General features: G+C 40.9%; 1 protein-coding gene across 2 annotated transcripts in view; it reads left to right on the top strand.

Annotated features, from left to right (window-relative positions):
* LOC127441028 (NACHT and WD repeat domain-containing protein 2-like) overlaps positions 1 to 23,817 on the top strand; it is an 87,516-nt gene that overhangs the window by 54,604 nt on the left and 9,095 nt on the right. For both annotated transcript variants that reach the window (XM_051698161.1, XM_051698150.1), the window contains exons 5-7: positions 1,368 to 1,571; positions 9,143 to 9,293; positions 20,836 to 21,425. In XM_051698161.1, coding sequence (XP_051554121.1) covers positions 1,368 to 1,571; positions 9,143 to 9,293; positions 20,836 to 21,425 — 945 coding nt within the window. The remainder of the gene's footprint in view (positions 1 to 1,367; positions 1,572 to 9,142; positions 9,294 to 20,835; positions 21,426 to 23,817) is intronic.

Here is a 23,817-nt window from a genome sequence, read left to right as displayed (position 1 = left end):
CAGAGTTCCAAAGCCTTGATACTCCTCAGTCTTCCACTCTAAAGACAGTGTGACAAAGCTAGCAAGAACAATGTTTATTTCTCTGTGCAGGAAGGTTTTGGAAAAAATGAGGGACAGAAAAGAGAGAACTTATGAGCTAAAATGACAGGGGAAGTAAAAGACATAGAAAGAGACCAAAAAAGTAAGATGTGCAGAGATTTAAAGGTCAGGTTACCAAAGCATTGAAAGTGCACCCCAGTAGCCATTAAAGACATAAACTGAATTAGCTGTCACATAAAACATCTCATAGCATTGTCACATTTTACTGTAAAAAAATATCTAATTTTAGATGAAATATTACTTAAAATGATGAGCATCTCTGTGGTTCTCTGTTACTCCTTGTTAATCACAGTTCGTGATTGCCACACACCCTCTCTCTCATCTCCAGGAGTTCAATAATGCATAGGCTTTTGAGAAAGGGCCAGATCATTAGGCTATAGGCTTATCCGGCACAATTTAAACGCTCTGCCGCTGGCAGTTATGGGCTTGCGGACACAATGACACTGGAAAACGTAGCGAATTGGCTTGCTAATCTCAGTGGCATGGACAACAATCACACAGTGGTAGATAAATAGCTTGCTGAAGAAAGAAAGGTTGGCAGTGGTACGCTGCCAAAGCTAACAGCCTTGTTTGTAGGTTCATTATGTTCTACCCTCAATGCCATGTCAAAAATGATATGCTTTCCTTTGGCTTCTGTTGCTTTAGAGTTTAAATGAGCTACCTTGTTCTTTAGCTTTGTCTTTTCATTGAAGAACCCTGTTAATTAGCGCGAGTTGATCATTTCAGAATTTTTTCAGTGCCGAGACTGGAATTTATAGTTTGTCATAATGTCTCAAATGTCATAAATTCTCTTTTTTTTCTTTGTTTTTTCACTCTCTTTTTCTTGTTGCTTAAGTTATTCCAGAGATATTATAAGGCAGAGGAGATGGACCACTCATCATCTTTTAACCATTTTTTTTTTTTTTTTTAAAGAGCCAATCAATCTTTTTATACTTTTCAGAGTTTGTTTATTTTACAATGTGCGTACACATTAGCTAGACCAGCCTAAAAAAAAAAAAAAAGTTTTGGAAAGTGATTTGAGCTAAAGAAGCAAATTTAAGAGTCCACTGATGTCAGATTGTATTTCTGATTTGAAATATATCATAGGAAGCATTATCTTGACAAACAGTTTGGAAGATTTTGTAGTCTTTCCCAATTTAGGTATAAAGGAGCTGTTCTGTATGCTAATTATCTACATAGAAACTAACAGGCTACAGTATACATTATTTACACTCTTTCTTGATATGTTTTGATGAAGGTCTAAATAAATGTCTTCCACTCTTTCCCAGGGGCTTATCGGAGAGAAGTACGGCAGCATCCGGGTCCCAGGGGAAGTGGAGTCGGCTGAGTTTGAGATGATCTTGGATGCGGCTTTGGAGGCGGGACTAGACACACGGATCCTAGAGGAGTGGTACTGCCGGGATGAGAACTCTGTCCCTCCTGCCTACTACCTAAAACCAAAAGCTGAGATGCTAAAGAACTACCAGAACTCTGTAAGTACAGAAATAATTAATAATTGTGAATGATTACCTTTTAGGACTGTAGTATTGTTCTCAATATTGATCAAATATTTCTTTTAAATTAAATTTATAAAGGGCTAATAAGAGAAATGTGCATTTATTGAATAAAAGAATATGCACTAAAAGGAGCTCCCTTTATATGCACTTAATGGGATCAATAGTTCACCCAAAAATTAAAATTCTTTCATCATTTTCTCACCATAAATTGTTCCAAACCCATTTGATTTTCTTTCTTCTATGGACCACAAAAAGAGATTTAGGGAGAATGACAGCTGCAGTCTATCACTTTCACTGTATAGAAAAACAATGCTATGAAAGTGAATGGTGACTGAGGACAACATTATGTCTAACATCTTTTCTGATCCACTGAAGAAAGAAAGTGGAATGAGTTTGGAACAACATGAGGATGCAAACATGTGATAGATGGACGCCTTGTCTGTGGGGCCATGTCTCGCTGTTGTAGATGTTGTTTGCAATTTGTTTGTTTGTTTTTTTCAAAAACTCTTCATCTACTTTTAAACCTAACTGATTGAGTCCTTAAAATAAGAAACGAAAAGTGTCAGCTTGCGAGCTTGACTGGGCTCGAACGACGGTCATCTGAGACTTAAGCCTGACACGCTATCAGGTGAACTGCCATGGAAGCTAATCATGATAGAATAAGTGTGTAAATGCGTTATAGTAAAAGTGTTTCAATATCATAACATAGCAGTGTGTGAGTAATAGTGCAAAACATTTGTGTTTATAAAGTCATGATGATTTGTTGTAGTCATGATTTGTGTGAAAGTGAATAAAACATTTTAGCACCTCTAGTGTTAATTTCACCAGAAACTGTGACAAAACTTAGAATTCTGCACATAAAAGTCAGTTTGAAAAAAAATTTGTAATGATCATTCTATGAGACTAGGTTGTCTAATTTTGGGGTGAACTCCCTTTTACACAATACGTTCAAGGTATACAATACTCAAGCACTTTTTTGGATTGGGGTGGAATAATAGGGTTCAAAACAGTGTTACTATGAATGCAAATTTTAATACAGTGAAAAAGACACTCTATTAGCCTAACATAAACATATATAAATAAATACAAATTTCCAACATTCTTTTGAATGTCCATGTACTAAAATAAAATATTTGATGCCATGAGTGTACCTTCATTTACTATTACTATTATTTTGAATGGCCATGGAAAATAAAGCAAGGTGATAATTTTACCTGGTCGCAAAAAGTAGTCCGTTAATTTACCTGATGAACTTTTACCTTTTGCTGGCACTTTATGCTTTGCAGAGCTAATGTGTGCTTCTAAATCACTTGCACCTTTATTAGCAACTGACACATAAGTGCCAGCTTTACATGTCATACATTTTGCTTCCCACGGATCTCGACCTGAACGAAAGCATCAGAATTTTTTGTGCAAATCTTCTGTAAATTTGCACTTTCGTCTGGGCATTGTTTCCACTCAGCTGTCATTTGCTGCTGCTGTCAAGCAACTGTTTGATGCCGAACACAACAGCGCTTCGCGCGTTCGCAGAGAGTTTGAGAGGCAGGAATTTGGCCAATAGTTGCTGCAAGCCTCTTATAATCGAACAATTGATGTGTGAGAAGGCGGGACTTACAAAGAGGGGTTAAAGCAATGCAAATATGCGCGCGCACACACAATGAAGTATTAGACCAGATGCACATCATAATGCCACTAAAGCCGAATCCTGGACATTTTCGCAAATTTAGAAATCCCGGCCGGATGCTTTTTTAAGGTGGGAAAAAGAGGATGTATGGTCACCCTAATATTGTTTACTATCTGTAGAGTGTACAAGCTTCAGAAAGTCAGTTTGTCTGTCATTAAAACTTACCTAGACTCTTTCTCACACACACACAAACACACACATACTGTTTCACTTTATATATAATTCGTACACACACACACACACACACACACACACTGGGTGTATGTATAAATCAGGTTTTAATGCAGAGTGGCTGAAAATTGAGGTAGCGTCTGCAAAGCTGAGGATCTCTGTTGGACTAAAATGAGAAAAGCAGCAGGACAAGTTTCTACCTGCACTCAGCAAAAACACCCACTGATCTCTCTCTCACTTTTTCTCTTTATTTCCATCTGTCTCTGTCTTCTGACTGTCCGGTAGGTTACTGGGTTCATGAAAGACACTTCCTAAAATATCATTGCAGGAACAGTCTGGTGTCTGCTTTAACAATGGAATACCTGTCTAGAGAGTTTACCATGCAAATTGTTTTGTAGGGTGCATTCAGTTAAATTGGGCCAATTTTTTGACAATTGTGTCTCTATTTACCTTACAATACAGAGGGTTCCCATTATCAAAAGTGGTCTGTTTTCCTTTGGCATTTGGCGTTAAAAAGAGCTACTTTGTTGTTTAGCTTTGTCTTCTCTGAAAATGTTTTTTTAATGAGTAAAATAAAGTTGATGAGTATTGTATCATTTCAGACATTTTTAAAGGGATAGTTCACCCAATGAACATGCTTTCATCATTTACCCCCCTCATGCCATTCCAGATGTACATGACTTTCTTTCTTCAGCAGAACACATTTGAAGAAAAATAGAAGAATATATTAGCTCAGTATTTCCTTAAAATGTCCTTAAAAAAGTGGATGGTGATCAGGGGCCTGATGTATAAACGTTGCACATATTTATGCTAAGTTTATTTTTTTATAAATCCCGATATGTGCGTGGAAAATTGCGTATGCACATTTCAATGCCAATTTTGTGCGTACGCAATTTTCGACGCACATATCGGGATTTATAAAAAATAAACTTAGTGTAAATATGTGCGCACTGTCCGGATACTCTTGACTGTGCGTACGCACTCTTTTACTGGTGCGTGTGTGTGAACTGACGACTCCAGCTGGACAAATAATGAACTGAACAGACTGATTATAAACTCTGATTTTCATTTAATTCACATTTAGAATAAAAAGTATGTAGTTAAGCACTTGAAACAGAAGTAATCGTTATCAAGCCAATAGTAGGCTAAATTAATTATTATATGTAACTAATTGAAAAGGCATTCAAATATAAGCTGTAAAAGGGAAATATTGGTTTGGGTTGCACTATGTTTTGAGAACTTTCCCGTGTCCTCATAGAGATGGAACATACAGTAACTAAAAATGACAGCAAAGATTTCTTAGTTTGAGATATTTTCTGTTCTATTGCAATCATGTACTGAGATAAGTACAGCATTTGAATAAAGATTATCTGTAATGCGATGCTCATTGACTCTGACTGATGTGAAATGGCTCGGTAAAACGGACAGTAGCTATAAGACGGCCACATTCAGTAGTCGAATTGACCATTGGAGAGACATGTCTCATCAGAAACAGTATTGTACAGCTGCAAATAGGTACAGCAATGCACATAATATGCGCATCAAATGTGCTGCCTGCTCCACTTCATCCCGACCCTCATTGCAATGAAACCCCCATTCTAGTCTAATAAAAATATTATGAAAAGTACATTTGCCATTCAGCTGTTTTTTGAATATAAAATACCAGTCAAATATAAAATCTTAGTAATCCGATGATATCAGACAATGCTGCACAAAGAATTTGAATAATTTTTGTTTTGTTTCCAGTACTAAATATTTAACTTCTCAGTACCCTTAAAACGATTTAAAAGATTTTCTGAGAAGCAAAATTGCTTACGTTAGATTTATGTCTACAAAGATAAAAACATTTTGCCAAGGGATATTCAAGATATATTCTTTGAAAACTAGTTCATATCTAAATAAATAATGTTTCTTCATGGTGCAGCATCTAACCTTTGGGCACATGTGGCATTTACAGTCTTTTCTCTTATAATACAGTTTCTCGTACCATTAAACGCAGTAATCACGTGTCTGGATGGTGAAATGCATATGGTAATTGTATGCAGATGAGGATATGCATAGTAAAAACAGGTGTTGTACACTCCATATATGGTTATTTTGGGGAGGAGATGTGGCAGGGAATGAATCACGTGCATGTACGCACAATCTTCCGCTAGCTGAAATTTATTAAGGGAACTATGCGCAGGTTCTGGCGTACGTACGGTTTTATAAATCAGATTTTTTTGGTGCATACACAAAATATGACTTTTGTGCTTACGCACACTATTAGGAAGAAATCAAAGCAGAGTTTTATACATGAGGCCCCAGTCCTTTTTATCAGCTCGGATTTTTCGATCAGCTCAAAAAAGAACAGACAGTCAGTATAAACGTCATCCATACGACTCCAGTGGTTTAAAAAAATGTCTTCTAAAGTGATATGATCGCTTTTGGTGCAAAAAAGATAAATATTTAAGTACTTTTTAACTATAAGCCATCGCTTCCGGTCAGCAGCGGTATGAGCGTGTAACATAATCACTTTGGCATGTGAGACGCGAGAACCGGTGAGCCACACCTGGAAGAGCAGCGCTGTTTACAACTGAGTTGGAGGAATTCTGTAGAGAAGCTTTGTTGGTTTTGGTTTAGATCTGTGTTTGTATTTGTTTGTTTACTCAAAATGGTGTGTTTGTGTCTTGTATGTGCAAGCATACCTAGCAATAAAGCTGATTCTGATTCTGATCCTGGATGTCTCAACTGTGGCGGGGTGAGAAAGAGACAGACACAGTGGGTGTGGTGTCAAGCCTCGGAGAGGCGTTTATTGAAAATAATAATGAACATAAAATGTCCAAAAAGGGGGAGTAGATAGTGTCCAAAGGGGAAAGTTTTCCAAATAAAGGGGAATCTGATGTCCTCGTGGTGAAAGGGGCATGTGTAGGAAGGGATGGTGTCCACAGGAATGGTCCAGGAAGTAGGCGGGGTCCGACGGCAACTCGCGCTCCCCTCCGTGGTATGCAGCACAAGGGGCGGCGGCTTCTGTGATGGCCTGTCTTCCCAAGGGCTGCGGCAAGTGTAAGGGGAAGGTGGCCCGGCATCTGTGCCCATTGGCCACAATGTAAGCGGTGCTTCCCGGTGATTCATCTAATTTGCGCCGGGGTTTCCGAGGAAGCGGATCCAGCATGCATCTAACTCTGCCGGTACCCTCCCCGCTCTGCTTCTGGAACCTGCGAGGACTCCAGTGTGTGCACACATAGAGAACAGAAGCCGGCCTCCCAGAGAAGAGCCACGCTCTATGTTTATTTAGCAGCGGTGACGAGGCCAAACACACATTAGGTGTGCCTTGTTCCAACCCGCTGCCCAAACGAGGCTTATTAATTATGGGCCTCTTCTCTCTCCTGCCCACTCCCATCGTGAGCCTTGCTGAAGGACGGCTTTTAGAAGCGGGCAACGATGACGAGAGGGAGGGATGGGTCGTTTGCCACAACCCCCCTCCCCCCAAGCATCACCTCGGTGGCACCTCCTCCAAGCTCCTGTCCGAACATGAAGTCAGGAGAGAGGAGGTGCACCCTCCTCGCCACCCACATGGGAATGCTACTTCCTCAAAAAGGCCCTACAGTCGGAGTGGGCTTATGGGAGATACCTCTCTGGGCTTGCTCTCCCTCTCGATCGCACCCAGGTGGGAACAGAGAAAAACATGAATTAATATCACAGCCTCAACAAACTGCAGGTTAAATGCTAATTACCCTTGGCTGTGGCTAGAAGGCTGTCCTCACATTTCCTCCATCCCACTCCAGGCTTTCCAGCTAACCGGCGATCAAGAGGGAGAGTGACGTCACCGTTGGTGCCCAACTGCGCCATCTCTGCCCAAAAATTACCCACATTCTCCACCACTGTGGCCGGGTGAGCAAGAATCAGACACAGTGGGTGTGGCGTCATGCCTCGGAGAGGCATTTATTATAAATAACAATAAACATAAAATGTTCACAAATGGGGAATATAGTGTCCGGGGGGTGGGGGGCTCTGGCATCCTCATGGTGAAAGGGGGATTGTGTAGGATGGGGAGTGTCCAAAGGAGGATACAGGACATGGCGGGGTCTGGCGGCCACACACGCTCCCCTCCTGGGTCTGTGGCGCTTGGAGCTGGCTTCTATCTCCTTTGTGTGCACACACTGGCGTCCTCACAGATCCAGGAGCAGAGCTTGGATGGTTCTGGATGAATTAAATGCATGCCAGACCCGCACCCCCGGCGTGAATTAGATGTGACGCCGGGGATTGGAGCACATGTCGCGGCCAACGGGCACGGATGCCGGGCCGCTTTCCCCTCACATCTGCCACGGGTCTGGGAAGATTGGCTGGCAAGGATGCCGCCCCGAGCGCCACGGACCCAGGAGGGGAGTGCATGCAGCCACTGGACCCTGCCCATATCTTGGATCGTCATCTGGACACTCCCCATCCTACACAACCCCCCTCCCCCCCTTACACTGTGAGGACACCAGATCCGCCCTCCCTTGGACACTATTTTCCCCATTTATGAACATTTTATGTTTATTATATTTTCTTGTGAAATAGGCTTGACGCCACACCCACTGTGTCTGTTTCTTGCTCATCCAGCCACACAACCAAGAGAAAAACATGAGATTACATTTGTATCATGCCAACTCGAATACATCACGAGAGACCGCATGAACTCCGCCCTCTCATGAATGCACATACTGTACTGCTGCTGACTAGTAGTGATGATTTATAGCTAAAAAGTACTTAAATATTTATCTTTTTCACACCAAAATGATCATATTACTTTAGAAGATATCTGTGATTATGACTGTCTGTGATTTTTTGAGCTTCAAATGTCTGATCACCATACACTTGCATTTTAAGGATCTACTGAGCTGAGATATTCTTCTCTTTTTCTTCAAATGTGTTCTGCTGAAGAAAGTAAGTTTTTTTGGGTAAACTAACCCTTTAAGCTCTGAGGCTGGAATATGCCGCTTGTCTCTTTCTGTTATCTTTGTTTTTAATTCTCCACATCACTTGTCTTTCAATGCTGCCTCTAATATGTTGTGATTATGCTCCATTTATCTGAATTCACCCTGGAATACACATGGTTCGCACAGTCATGAAAACCTGAACATATCAGGGAATTTTTACATTTTTATTTGCAGGCATGAAACATAATGGAAAATAATAGGATATTACTAAAAGTCATGGAAATTTGTGAATATTATTCTTTTGTAGTTAAAAAACTGAAATATTAAAATGTATTTAAAATATTTCAACTGCTAGAAAATACTTTTTGCTAGTATCATCAAAATAAATAATAACAATGAAAAAAAGTGAATAACAAAATTATCCAGAATCACACAACAGGAAAATAAATTCATGTAACTTGTATACATATATTTTGTTAGATGTTTTGTTACAAAATTGAAATGTTAGTAGTGCAAATATAATATACTGTATTTGTGACAATTACAAGACAAAGCCTCAATGCAGTTGCTACTAGAGCCACTGTGCATTAAAACTGCAATTAAACCACAAAGTGCTTAGAAGAATAAAAGTACATTTACATATGTTATTGCTTTCTTGTAGAATGAGAGAACTTATGTAAGCTGGACAGTATGGGAATGTGGGTTAGTTTATTATTGGTTTTAAATGGGCAACATTCAAGTAATGGAACCTTGAATAATTGGATGACTCCATATGTGCTTTTACCCCACAGATTGAGTCAAGCAGCATAGCAAAGTCAAAGAACGACAAGGCATGGAGGGCAGTCTCAGAGGAAATCAAGAGAATCTTCCGAACCTCTGTTTTACAGCTGCAGGAGAAGGGAACCATGAAGAGCGGTCAAGCCAAGAAATTTCTCTGCTCGGGTAATCTCTAGTTATAGTAATGTCTAAAATCACCACTAATACATTTCCACTGTTTTTTACATAGACAAATTCTTTAAAAGGACAGTTCCCACAAAAATTTATATTCTGTCATCATTCACTCACCCCTGTGCTGTTCCCAACCCGCATAATTCTACGAGATGTTATGCAGAATGTTAGCCTCAATTACCTTTTACTTTAATAACACTTGTTTTTCATACAGTGTAAGTGAATATTGACTGAGGCGAACAATCTGCATAACATCTCATTTTGTGTTCCACAGAAGAAAGGAAGTCATATGCATTTGAACAACATGAGGGTGAGTAAATTATGACAGAATTTCTATTTGAGGAGGAACTGTTCTTTTAACTGTAAACAGTTACAACATATGTAAAAATATGTAAGGAACTTACATATACTGTATATGGAATGTACTCTATCTGGAACTTACATATTGTTTGTATTGGCACATTTTAAGAATGAACACAAATTTGTTTAAACCCAGTTTCTGATGATTAGTGCTATTTGCTTAAGACCTATTGTGTCATATACTGACACCTTATTCAGCTGTGTCAAAGAAATCTGAGGGTCGTTTAAGGCCCAGTTTTGCTTTAAAACACTTCAGTTGCACTTGACACTTAACGGTTAGGTCATAATAGGTTGTTTGTCAGTAGAAAAAAGCGGAATCATGGAATAGAGCTTTAGTTTATAGCTTTGTGGTTTCAAAGAGAGCTCAAATTTAAATCTTATAATAAACAAAAATGTTATTTTTATCCTTCTCTTTTTGACTAAATTAAAATTTGCCCGCATTAGCCAGCATAAGGAGAGATCTAATCAGGCTAATTTAATTCATCCAGGTTAATCCAATATTCAGTGATTCAGTTAAGTCTCATCACTATATCCCACAATAGAGCCTGTGGGTCAGGACAGGAGAAAGAACAGATTTACCGCTTGATCTTTTATGTCATCCTGAGAGCATGGTCTTACACTGTAATTCAATATATCACTGATACAGTTAAGTCTTCATCTTGACATTCAGTACATCAGAAACACCCACATTCAGAGGTTTCCCCCAAGTGAACAATCTGCTCTCAAACTCGGCTCCTTTCATTAAAAATGGGCTCTACTGTCTGACTTCAGAGCTTTAGTGAAGTCTATCCCGGGTCAGTTCCTGTACCCTCTCTGGTATCTGAAAGATGTGGCATCTTGTTGGTCATTGTATTGAAAATCAGAGTATCATGGGAAATAGGTATCATACTGCAGGTTTTCAAACTTCTCCCACTGTCTTCATAAAATAAATCCAAGTAAACCCTTAGATTAGAATATAAGATCAGGATGTTCCCTATCTACACTCTACAAAGCACTCTTTATTAGTATGACATTACTATGACAGTGTTTGCAAGGCAGTAAAAGGATAGTGTTAATGTTTTAGATAAGTTTAAGGTTTAAGGCTTTGGTTCTGTGCAAATAAAATGCTACATCAGAGCCGCTTTGCTGTTGTCATGACACTCAGCATCTGTCTTGTTTTCAGTCGGCTGCACACAAGAATCAGTGCAGCCACTGTGCAGTGTAAAGGTGGCAATAAATGGTTAAATAGACAGTATGCAAGGAGGACAAGACCAGTTGCAATTCAGTGTGCAAATAGATGAAAGAAAGACCAATCACAAGTCAGTTTGCAAATATTAAGATGGTACCATCGCTGTCTGACATTTGGAAAACTATTATTCTATATTGTTAGTCAATGGGAGACTTTTAAACTTTAATATTAATTTTCTTATATAGTTTAAAGTTTACCAAAACCAAAAAAGAACACTTTGTGCCGTGGTCACACTAGCATGCTAAATTATTTCTGACACTGCGACGGACAGGATATGATTTCATGCTCGAGGGTTTCTGGCTTTAGTAAATAGTAAATCCCAATGTATACCTCTAATCTCAAATGTACCATCGTCTCACTTTCCTGCAACCATAAGAACACACAGTTTTGAAATATGCATTCTTTGTGTTGAGTCAAGAGGTCGGTGTGCCGTTTCAATCTATTGTTGGTCACAGATCTTCACGTCATTCGAGCCCCTTTCACATAGAGATCCTGAGATGAATTCCAGAAAAGTCATCCCTGGATCTGTTCTGGGACTGCAAGATTTTGATCATTCACATTGCTCAAGCTTTCCCGGAATCTGTGCTTGCATTCACACACATCCCGGAAAAAAATCTCAAAACAAATGTGACATAACGATGTGACATCTATGTACAGCGTCTTAAATTTACTGATAATCCGCGTTTTTTTCGTCTTAATTTCATTGTCTGCACTGATGCTCCCAGTGAGAGATTTGCCAATTTTATTGATTTTATTCAGTTAAGATTACTTTTATAAATAGCTAATAAAATCATTATCATGTTCAATGTAAATAGTTTTTGGCCAATAAAGGACAATAATGATTGAAAGTGAAAGTAAAACCTGTCAAAAAATGTAGGATTTAATGTGCAATGGTGCATTGCAATATTATTAATATTAAATTATAGAAAAAATAAATGAATAATTTTCATACTGCACTGCAACAGTTAAGATGTGTATTTGATTCAGTAATTGCTTTTGTAATTTTGTAATTTTGTTTAAATTCTTAACGGGCCAGCCTTCCTAAAAATAAAGAAAACTAACTACACAGGCAATTATGCTTTTTTTTTTTTTTTCAGACATTTCTTACAATCAAAAATTATTAATCAATTGCCGTTTCTTTGTTGGTGCTTTTTTATTTTGCACTAGCACTGTCAATTTTGTCTGTATGTCCAAAGCACTTTTTAAACAATTTTTCAAAAAGTAGGCTATTTTACTAATAAAACATTGGGTAAGATGAGGGAATATGCCCCCCCCCCAACTTGTTTTCTTGACCATAGATGGCACTAAATCTCATCTCAACACTTTTATTGAATGTCTGTGCTCCTCTTAAGCTTGATATTTCATCTGAATATCAACATTTGTGATGATTTATTTTTTTGTCATTGGAAAATAGTGATTTGTGACATTCTATTATGTTGGATATTAAAAGGTTTTATGTCTATTTGTTAATGGGGACACTGTGGGCACAGTGAAGTATTTAGATTTTTGGAGTAAAAAATATTATTTTCATTTTGAAGTGACAAGGTATAGTTAGACTCTTGGGGTAAAACAAGATTACCCTGGGGGGGCCTCTTACCCCAGGGTAAGAGGGTTCCCTATCTGTCACTCACTCGACGTTGGTGTCGATGTAGTGACACTAGGGGTCACTCTTGGGAGCCCGAGACACCTCTGGTCTTTGATAAAAGGTCAATGAAAATTGGCAAGTGGTATTTGCATGCCACTCCCCTGACATACGGGTATAAAAGGAGCTGGTATGCAACCACTCATTCAGATTTTCTCTTCGGAGCCAAACGGTCATGCTCATTGAGCTGAATACTACTGTTCATTCACCTCTGCTGGATCTGATGGCGCATTTCAGCGGCTTCTCCCCCCTCTGCACTGGTGCACTGCAGAGAACGCTCCTGGGCGCTTTGGCAGAAAAACTAGAGAGTATATTTTCTGAAAGATCATTTTTCCCCTCTAAAAGAGTATATATTTCTCTAAAAGAGCGCACACACGGAACGTCTTTTTAAAGACGCGTCTTTTTAAAGATGCTTTTCCGATTGTGTGTTATTCATGGTTGTGCTTGTTATCTCTCGCCTTCTAACGGTCGCGATCACTGTCTTTCGTGTCTGGGCACTGCTCACGCGGAGACAGCGTTCGTGGATGGTCATGTTCTCATTGCGAGTATATGTCCATGGCAACGTTGCGGTCGCAGCTCGCCTTCGTAAGAAAGTAAGCCACCCCAGAGGCTCCCGCCTCGGTCCTTTTACCCACGGGTATGAGGCCAGCAGGGCTAGCACTGGGGGCGATTTGGGGACCCCAATGGGACCGCCTCCGCCGGGTATCCCCCCGCGGACCTCCCATTCCCCAGCACGCTCGTCTGCCCCGATCGGGCTTCTGGGTGAGTCCGCCGGCTCGTCTCACGGCAAGTTTGACCTCGGTCGGTTAGAGTGGATTTCACCGCTTTTCCCTGAACCCTCGCGGCTCAGTGATTGGTTCCTGGGCTCACGGCGCTGCTCAAAGCCACGCCCCGCCCCCGTTCCTTTCTTCCCGGAAGTGCATGAAGAGCTGACAAGGTCGCAGGAGGCACTTTTTACTGCCCGGTCCCGATCTTTTCAGCTTCCCCGCCCTCACTATCCTCGATGGTGGGGCGGCCAAGGGCTATTCGGCAATCCCCCGGTGGATAAAGGCGCTCGCGGTGCACCTATGCCCGCAGAGCGCCGCCACCTGGCGCAGGTGACCCAAAGCCCCCGTCCAAGGCCTGTAGGTTTACATCGTCTCTGACGGCCAAGGCCTACGGTGCCGCTGGACAAGCCGCCTCCGCCCTGCATGCCATGGCTCTCCTGCAAGTCCGCCAAGGCGCTAAAGGAACTGCACGAGGGTAGTTCCGCCCCGGGATTGATGCAGGAACTGCGCTCGGCGACCGACCTCGCTCTCCGAGCGACGGAGGTCATGGCGCGGTCTCTCAGGCAGACGATGGCCACACTAGTGGTCCAGGAGCGCCACCTTTGGCTCGACCTGGTTGAGATGGGTGAGGCCGACAAGACATGATTCCTTGCTGCCCCCATTTCCCAGGCTGGCCTATTCGGCGACACCGTCGAGGACTTGGCCCAGCAGTTCTCGATGGTAGAGCAGTAGATGGATGCTAGCCGGCATATCCTGCTCCGGCGTGGCTCAAGATCCCGCACCCCGTCTACTCATCACCAAGGGCGTCCCCTGCAGTGACTGCACCGGCTCCGCAGCAGCCTGGCCCTTAGGCCTGGCCCCGGCGTGGATCCCACCGCAGGAAGCAGACGCCACCCATCTCACGGCCGCCCAGAACCCGTGAAAGGCTTCAAAGCGCCCTTGAGACGGGTGACCCAGGGACAATGAAACCCGCTGCTCTGGAGCTGGTAAGCAGATCTTCATCTTTTTGTAACCTTTTGCATTTTGCGCTGCATGCCCAAGTGGCTGCAGTACTCAAGAGCTCAGCAAGAGCAATTTCCTTGTTCCCTGGGTCACGTATCCGGTGTGTACGGCCGTCATCACGACCACCGTCCACCACTCCATTTGGCAGGTTTGGTGCTCCAGCGGCTATCTCCCGCCCCTGAGCTCCCAGCTGTGGTCACAAGGAGCCAGGTAAGTGCTTCGATGTCCTTAGACTCAGCACGGCCACGACGTGGTGTGGCACCTCGAGCTCCACCCCGCCGCGAGGCCCCACCTGCCAGTACATCCGATGATGTTGTTCCTTTGGTCCCCCTTGCGCGGAACTTGGACGCATGGCTTGCGCTTTCCAATCCGTCACGAGGGCTGGTCCGGACCGTCTGACTCAGCTGTGCGATTCACTTTGCCGGGCATCTGCCCAGGTTCAGCAGTGTCCACTTCACCTTGGTGAAAGACGAAAATGCTGCTACCTTGCGCGGAGATCGCTACCCTCCTACGGAAGGGCGCGATAAAACCTGTCCCTCCAGCCGAGATGAAGAAGGGGTTTTTTCAGCCCCTACTTCATCGTACCGAAAAAAGGCGGTGGGTTGAGGCCAATCTTGGACCTGTGAGTTCTGAACTAGGCTTTACACAGACTCCCGTTCAAGATGCTGATGCGAAAACGCATTCTGGCGAGCGTCTGGCATCAAGATTGGTTCGCGGCGGTAGACATGAAGGATGCGTACTTCCACGCCTCGATCCTTCCTCGACACAGACCCTTCCTGCGGTTCGCGTTCGAGGGCCAGGCGTATCAGTACAAAGTCCTCCCTTTCAGCCTGTCCCTGTCTCCTCGCATCTTTATGAAGGTCGCCGAGGCTGCCCTTGCCCCGTTAAGGGAGGTGGGCATTCGCATTCTCAACTATCTCAACGACTGGCTAATCCTAGCTCACTCTCGGGACATGTTGTGTGCACACAGGGACTTGGTGCTCTTGCACCTCAGCCAATTAGGGCTTCGGGTCAACTAGGAAAAGAGCAAGCTCCTCCCGGTTCAGAGCATCTCTTTTCTCGGTTTGGAGTTGGACTCAGTCTCCTTGACGGTGCGCCTTACGAACGAACGCGCCCAGTCGGTGCTGGCCTGTTTGAAGGCGTTCAAACAGGGGACAGCGGTTCCACTGAAACTTCTTCAGAGGCTCCTGGGGCATATGGCATCCTCGGCGGTGGCCACCCCGCTCGGATTGATGCATATAAGGCCACTTCAGCACTGGCTCCAGACTCGAGTCCCGAGACAACCATGGCGCCACGGGACACACCGCGTGGCCATCACGTTGGTCTGTCACCATCTTTTCAGCCCTTGGACTGACCTCTCATTCCTACGGGCAGGTGTTCCTCTAGAACTGGTCCCCAGGCATGTCGTGGTCACGACAGACGCCTCCAAAATGGGCTGGAGCGCTGTTTGCAATGGGCACGCAGCCGCTGGCCTCTGGACGGGTCTGCGACTGCATTGGCACATCAACTGCCTCGAGTTGTTGGCAATTCTGCTCGCCCTGCGGAGGTTTCGGCCATTGATCCAGGGCAAGCACGTGTTAGTTCAGACAGACAACACGACAACGGTAGCATATGTCAACCGCCAAGGTGGTTTGCGCTCTCGTTGTATGTCACAACTCGCCCGCTGTCTCCTCCTCTGGAGTCAGCAGCACCTCAAGTCGCTGCAAACCACTCACATCCCGGGCAACCTCAACACTACGGCAGATGCACCATCACAACAGGTTACCCTCAGGGGAGAGTGGAGACTCCACCTTCAGGTGGTCCAGCTGATTTGGAGTCGATTCGACAGGCACAGGTGCACCTGTTCGCCTCCCAAGAATCCTCCCTACTGTCCGCTCTGGTACGCCCTGAACGAGGCCTCCCTCAGCATCTGAAAGGACTAAATATTAAATGAAACAAATGACAACAAAATGCAAAGTAATCTCTTCAGTAATCATAATAATTTTTGAATGTAACTGTATTCTAATTACCAATGATTTAAATTGAAACTGTAGTGGAATACAGTTACTTATATTTTGTATTTTAAATATGTAATCCTGTTACATGTATTTCGTTACTTCCCAGCCCTGCCTGTACATGCTAAAAATGTATCTATATACAGTATGTTACAATTTAAAAGTAGATAAACATTGGGGGGCGTCTTACCCCATCTTACCCAAACTCTTGCGCTGCACTTGCATTTAGAAGCCTCAAGTCATGTATGACAACTGTTTGAATGTTATGTTTTTTTCAACAGATCAATATTTAAGTCCTTTTTTTCCTATCAATCTCCACTTTCACTTTACATTTCACATTCTTCTTTTGTTTTTGCCAATTCATATTCTTCATGCATCTTAAAGATGAGCATTTTTTAGTAATTTTGTAGTCGAGTACTCTAACCACAAAGAGTACTCAATTACTCGTAAATTTAAATACATGTTAAAAATAATGATTTGTTAACATTAGGTAATGCACTATGAACAATTGTATTTTTATTAACTAACATTAACAGTTAATTTTCTATGTAGTTGTTTTTTTTTTTTTAAGAGTGTTGTCCCTCCTTTGATCAAGATGATATAGGTATCATTCAGTGAGGAGCATCACAGTCCTGCTGGAAGCTTATAGCAGGTAATTCTGGTGAACTCCATCCTGAGCCCATGCTTCAGGAAGTGGCTCATGAAGAATCCCATGTCTTTGAGTTTATCAATTCATCCTCTGTGAAGTCCATCATAGTAGATGAAAGTGAAGTCTGGCTGGCACATGCTGCAGTTGGTCATCATCACCTAGCAACCTTCACAGTTCTATAATTGGAGAGCATATAACGGCTGTAATGGTCAAATACCATTTTACGACGGTTTTTGGACAGACGAGCCCCAATTGTTACAGCACACCTTCCTTTGGTCTAGGGGTATGGGAAGGTGGGGAACAAATATTTTGGAGAGAGTGCAAGAGTGGTCCTGTCTCCAGGTCCCAGAGCAACTACAAATTATATAAAACATGTGATGGCAAAAATATAAAAACGTATTAAATAAAACAGTGGGATAAACAGACATAGACTTCAGGAGTGGAACCGGCCAAAATAACAAACAAAAGACATTCTTCCTAGAGGGTTTAGAAAATAACTTTCCTATCGCAAAAAGAAAAGAAAACACAAATCAGTTTCCTAACTCCCTCTCTATAAATAAACAGGAGAAAACAGAATCTTTCAAAAGTAAATGGCAACCACCTCCCTACTAAAGAAATCCCACAATGAACAATTTAAAATGGGTTACACAAAGTAAAGCTGGGGTAATAACACTAGTGTAGAAATTGCACATTCAGCTGTCAAGTATTTCAACAGGAGTATAAGCAGTACACAACTGCAAATGACAGGATTGTTATACTACTCACTTTAGCACAACAACAAATGTAACACTGGGACCAAGAGCTAGAACAACTCTTGCGGGAGAAAATATTCTCTGTGCATCTCTTTCCAAGGTGAAGAGGGTTGTGGGCCTCTTGTACTCTCCATTCCTTGGCTGAGCCAATCATGAGTAATGATCAGCAGGTGGGTCTCATTATCCTGCTTAATGGACAGCGAAAGTGACAAGGAAAGCACAGGGATATACAACACACACAAACCACATTTAAATATCACCATCACAATGATATAATAGTTATTCGTCCCTCGGGACGTAACATGCTATACAAATGAACGGAGAGAGCCGTAAACTGGCAACTTCTGGTCGTAAAATCATCCGTGACATCACTTATAAAATAGCAATTTTATCATAGTAAACTCCACACATAGTTTACTCCAAAGGATTGTTTAGTGTCGTGAAGTGGGTGTTCCTTATACTTTTGCAGGATGCAGACAGATACATTTGGATTCAGAGGGAAAATAGTGTAATTCAGCGTTGCTCACGGCAGGGAAATGCAGAAAGAAAAATTCATTTGTGATATTCAAGTAGTTTTTAATACTTGAGTAGCCGGTGCAGAACAAGTACTCTATTACTTTATTACTCGTGCACATCCGTAGTGCATATCGCCACCTACTGGGCAAGGAGGAGAATTTATAGTAAAAAAAAAAAAAAGGACTTAAATATTTACCTGTTTCTCACCCACGTCTATCATATTGCTTCTGGAGATATAGATTTAATCACTGGACTACCACTGGATATGGATTACATTTATGCTGCCTTTATGTGCTTTTTGGAGCTTCAAAATTTTGGTAACCAATTACTTGCACTGTGAGAACATACAGAGCTGAAATATTCTTCTAAAAATCTTTGTGTTTAGCAGAAGAAAGAAAGTCATACACATCTCGGATGGCATGAGTGTGAGTAAATGAGAGAATTTTCATTTTTGGGCAAACTGTCCATTCAAGGCTGAAATTATCTACAAAACAATGTTTGAATGGAGTCTGATTGTTAAGTTCAGGCTGAATTAATTGCAGAAGTTTAACACTTAGGGGTTAGGGGTTTAGACAAGCCCCTTTAAGGAATACCTTTATTTTTTTTCTTAAATTTTTATTTTTATTTTTATTTTTTTTAGGAAAATCAATACAGTCCTGCCTTGCAAGCACTCAAATTTGATTCAGGCCTGCTGCTTAACTCTTTATGTAAACTGACAAATTATCCCACTGTTTAATTACTTCTGTTTAATGAGAAAGGCATTTAAATAATCAGTGGTCAATTTGACATTTTTTTTTTTTTTTTAGGGAGGATGGTGTAGTCAGTTGTTTTTTTTCTTTTGTTTTTTTTTTTTTTGGGGGGGGGGGGGGGTCTATTACCTATGGGTCAAATTACACCCAAAATTAAAATGAGAAACCTTTTAAAAAATCTAGTTTAAAACACATTTCATATTCTCAGAAATGAAATCTTTGTCCAATTTAGTTTCACACATTTTTTAAGAAAAAAAAAAAAAAAATCTAACTTTCAAATTGTCATGTGATGTAACCATTAAGTAAAAAGTATTATAATACTTTCTTTGCACCTTAAATACATGAGAGTATAGACAACTTATTCATTCATTTACAAAAAGTTTTCAAACAAATTTTTCAAGGAATTGTTTTTATTTTTATAAATATCATGAATTTCTGAGTCAGAAATATCAAGAATTTTTCTCAGGGTTACACCACATGAACAAAATGTGCCTTTTCAAAAACATGTCCAAATAAATATCAGATGTTTTTTAAGCATCTTCCTTTCTACATCCGTTGACTGCTGGGCATTCCAATTTCTCCCATTCATTTTAATAGAAGTGGCCCATCTATACTAAATAGTCTCAGTACCAATGTTTATCTCAGCAAACTAAATACTGGCAAAACACTATTTTACTGTGTTTTATAGTTTTTATGGTCAACATAAACAACAAAATGGCTTCCTACATGTTGGTTACACCCAAAGATTTTGATTTGGTGGACAAAAGCATTTTAAAATATGAATCATATTTTAAAACAATTGTTTCACTGTTTTATTTTTTTAATAAATAACAATAAAATATTATTCTGCACTAGTCATGCCAACATTTCTTTTTTCAGGAATTTTAGATTTTAATGAGACTTTGACTTTTTTTTTTTTTTTAACTGTCTCTGGACACCACTTGACATTTTTTACTTTATGCCCCAGAAAAAATATCAATATGACTTTAAACTCAGAAATTAAAATATGCTCATCATAGAAGAGGTGTATTCAAGTAAATGGTTCGTGTGAATTGCATTTTTTATGTATTTTTAATTTAATAGATCAGGACAAAAAATGAGCGTCACTTCACTGACCCTTAGGACACATGTCCATAATATGGACCTGTTACCCTCTGTAATTGTATTTTATGATGAATCATAAAACGGGAATCGAACCGGTGTCTCCGGTGTGGGAGGCGGGCGCGCTAACAAGGAGGTTAAAGGTTACAGCCTACCAGGCCAGGGGAGTGAGGTTTACACACTGCACAGCTACCTACCAGCTGGCTACCATTACACTTGCAACAAGGGGGATGGCATCCCCTTGCATCCCCCCTCAACTCGAGCCCTGGAAATAATCATAATTCCATACATGGTGCTTGAGTATTAATTTGTAATAGTATTATACACTTTTTTAATGTGATTTCAGTTTTGATTACTAAAGCCATGAATGTACAAATGAGATGCAATTGAGAAACTGCTTCCTGCGTGGAGTTTTTGCTGTCGTTTACTCTTTTACAAAGCAAGCTGCAAGTACATGATACTAAGCTAAAGAGGTTGGTAGGCTATCACTGGAACACTGCCTTTGATAAAAACAGGCAGTGCTGGATTAAGAGATCATATCACTTTTTTCTTCTTTAAGGCAGCTCAGAGAGATGATCTAATCATTTGCTAAAGACTACCAAATGCGTAGGAAGCATTCATCTTATGACATTAATTTAAGAACGTTTTCCAAAAGTGCCACTGAAGTGTTTTAGTATTAAAAAGTGCCCGAGATAAAAACCATGAATGAAAAGAAACATACAGTCATGCAAAAGTGAGTGATTATTATGCTCTCTATCTTATCGCCTGTCTTTCAGCATTAGAGGATGAACTGGATTTTGCATTGGGCAAGCAAACACCAGCTTTCCTGAAGAAATGCGTATGTTACATTCGGAAGATCTCCAACTTTGACCGTTTTGCTAAGCTCCCCGAAATGGCACGTTACATGGACATTGTGGTGAGCGCTGACCGCATGATGAGAAACCAGGAAGCCTATGAACGTCTACTGAAAGTTCGAGATGAGTTCATTCCAATGATAGTGGCAGCATCCAATCTTCGGGTCTACTCGTCGGTCACTCACTGTGACATGAAACTTGGCTACTCACAGGAAGTCGAGAGCCACTATGTCGAGGGCCTGTGTAAACAGTTTTATGAAGACATGGTGGATATCATTCAGGCTACTGTCCAACAGAACTTTGACACAGAGACAGACCCTCTTTACGATGAGATTATACAGCATCTGTCGCTGTGCAAGACCTTTTCATCCTTTTATGTGTATAAGAGTGAAGCCTTGGACCTCATCCAGGAATACCTGTACCCCTCTAAAGGTGGATGGATAACTCCCCTTGTGGTGTATGGAGGACCCTGTACTGGAAAGACCTTGTTACTTGCTGAGGTTGCAAAACAGGTGAAAAGCATGTTTGCATTACTGTGTGTGTGTGAGTGTGTGTGTATGTGTGTGTGTGTGTGTGTGTGTGTGTGTGTGTGTGTGTGTGTGAGAGAGAGAGAGAGAAAGAGAGAGAGAGGAAAAGCAAGTGTGAGCATACTGACCTGTTTTTTAAGGCCATCTGGATGTCGGCACATGTTAGATTAATGTGGGATGCCTGAGTTTTGCCTAAAGCTGTTCTTTGCTTCTTCTGATGTAATATCTGATGTCATGCAATGAGTTTCATATTAAAATTAAGGTATTTTGGGCTACTGTTACATGAATATGTCCACAACAATACAATGTTTGTGCATTCCTATATATAGTAGGTTTCAAAGGTCTGAGTCCACATTGGAAATCTGGGATTCAAAATCTAATTTCATTCCTGCTAATAAACAGATTTTGCATAGGATTTTGAAAATGTTAAACAAAGAAACATTCTGACATTTCCAGGTCACTAATTAAATAAGCAAATCTGTGACACTGACCATGTTTACTCCTTTGTACGAAAGGTCATATTTCCTTGCTTCAACTTAAGCCCACAACATGTTCTTTGGAACATTCTCAAAACATGCTGGGATAACATGGATCATCAGGTTTTGCACGTTCAACTTTAACTCAAATTGTTATGCTGATCAAAAATTTAAAATAAATTGGTTGCCATTTGCAATAAGGTGCTATTTGTTTACATTAGTAAATGCTTTAGGTGGCGGGAACTAATAATGAACAATGTTAAAGCATTTATTAACCTTGGATAATGTTAAATTATAAAAAATGTTAGTTCATATTGTATTAACAAATGTTAACATATATAACTTTTAATTAAAAAAAAAAATATTAGAATATGTTGAAGTTAACACTAATCAAGATTAAGAAGTATAAAAGTATTGTCTATTCCAGTGGCGGGCTGTGCATTTTACGTCTAGGTCTTTAGTGTGATTCATGCCATTAAGAAAACACAGTTTCACAATGAATAAGACACACTATGCCTTTGGGCATCATACATTATGTCGCAGCTAACTAATGATACCAATTGACATTTTAAAAACACGTCCACGCACGAAAGCCAAAACTTGAAACAACACTTAATGTTCAAGCAAGCCTAATTTTAAATGCAGCATGACTGTTTCGTGAAATGAACGTCTCCCGAACAGACATTCAAAAATCATAATTTTTCATATGAATCTACCAAGGAGGTCTATTATACCTGGAAAAATCTATCTAATAATATTAGCAATTTAAATGTTGCTTGCAACAAATTTCGTTTCGTCAGGGTACAAGATTATGCTGCGTTCCATTCAAGTTGGATGTAGGATATTCCTACTTGATATCTTCGACCATAAATGCATTCCATTCCCCGATATTCGGAAGATGACATTTAAGGAAATGAAACCGCAATGCTCCCGTTATCTTAGCAGGGGTTTGACTCTCATTAGAGATGTCTCCTAGCAACCCAGCTGATAAACAATGCTGCAGCACTAGCATTTGTGCGTCAGGTGTACGATTATCAAATGAGATTATAATTTACCATGTTTTATACACCTGTTTCTGCAGGCGTTTGTTAAACAAGCTTTAATATCATGTAATGTGGAAACAAACTCATTTATCGATATTACTTAATAAAGTGAGTGTTTATCACTTACTTTGTATATCTCCCTGAGTGTGGACATGTTTGTGTGACATCATGCCCCTGCATCTCGGCGAGTTGAGAATTTCTGCACGAGCCTACAAGTTGTAATTCTGTCTTAAAGATGCACTTTTCCTAGTAGGAAGTTGTAAAATCTGACTTTCCAAGTTGAATGGAATGCAGCACTACTTTTCAAAACTTGATCCGACACTGAATTCACAAGCAGCCTAATTTACACTTAGAAAACTCCTGATGTTGCTATAACAATGTAAAAAGCACTTACCAATTTACTTGAAGTGAAAATCAGTCCTCCTTTCCAGTATAATTAATCAAACGCACGATCATGCAGAACATTTTGTGTTTTTAAATCCATAAGGATCTCTTTCTCAACGGCAGTAACAGCAGTGATGACAGCCGACTCCTCAGACAGCTTGATCTTTCACTTTTCGCTCTTGAATTACGTACATCACTTAAAGTGTGATTGCTTCACTCAAGGCCAGCTAGAAGGTCTCGACCAGGACATATCCTAAAGATCACACCCACCAAGAACAAATAAATCAATCTGATTGGCTGATGAATCTGACAATCTTACTGTAGTTGCTCATTCATTTGCACTGTTGAGGAATTCTGTGGAAATTCTGAAGGCCTGACGAGGAGGAGCTCAGACTCGTGCTGCTTCGGGCATGCGATTTGTGAAACAGTTGTCACGCTTTGCTTGTAAGCATCAAGGAATAAATTCTGACTGGA

The sequence above is a fragment of the Myxocyprinus asiaticus genome, chromosome 1 (assembly GCF_019703515.2).
Source record: "Myxocyprinus asiaticus isolate MX2 ecotype Aquarium Trade chromosome 1, UBuf_Myxa_2, whole genome shotgun sequence".
NCBI classification, from domain to species: Eukaryota; Metazoa; Chordata; class Actinopteri; order Cypriniformes; family Catostomidae; genus Myxocyprinus; species Myxocyprinus asiaticus.
Note: the sequence above shows the minus strand (reverse complement) of the source record. Positions and strands in the feature narration are given on the sequence as shown.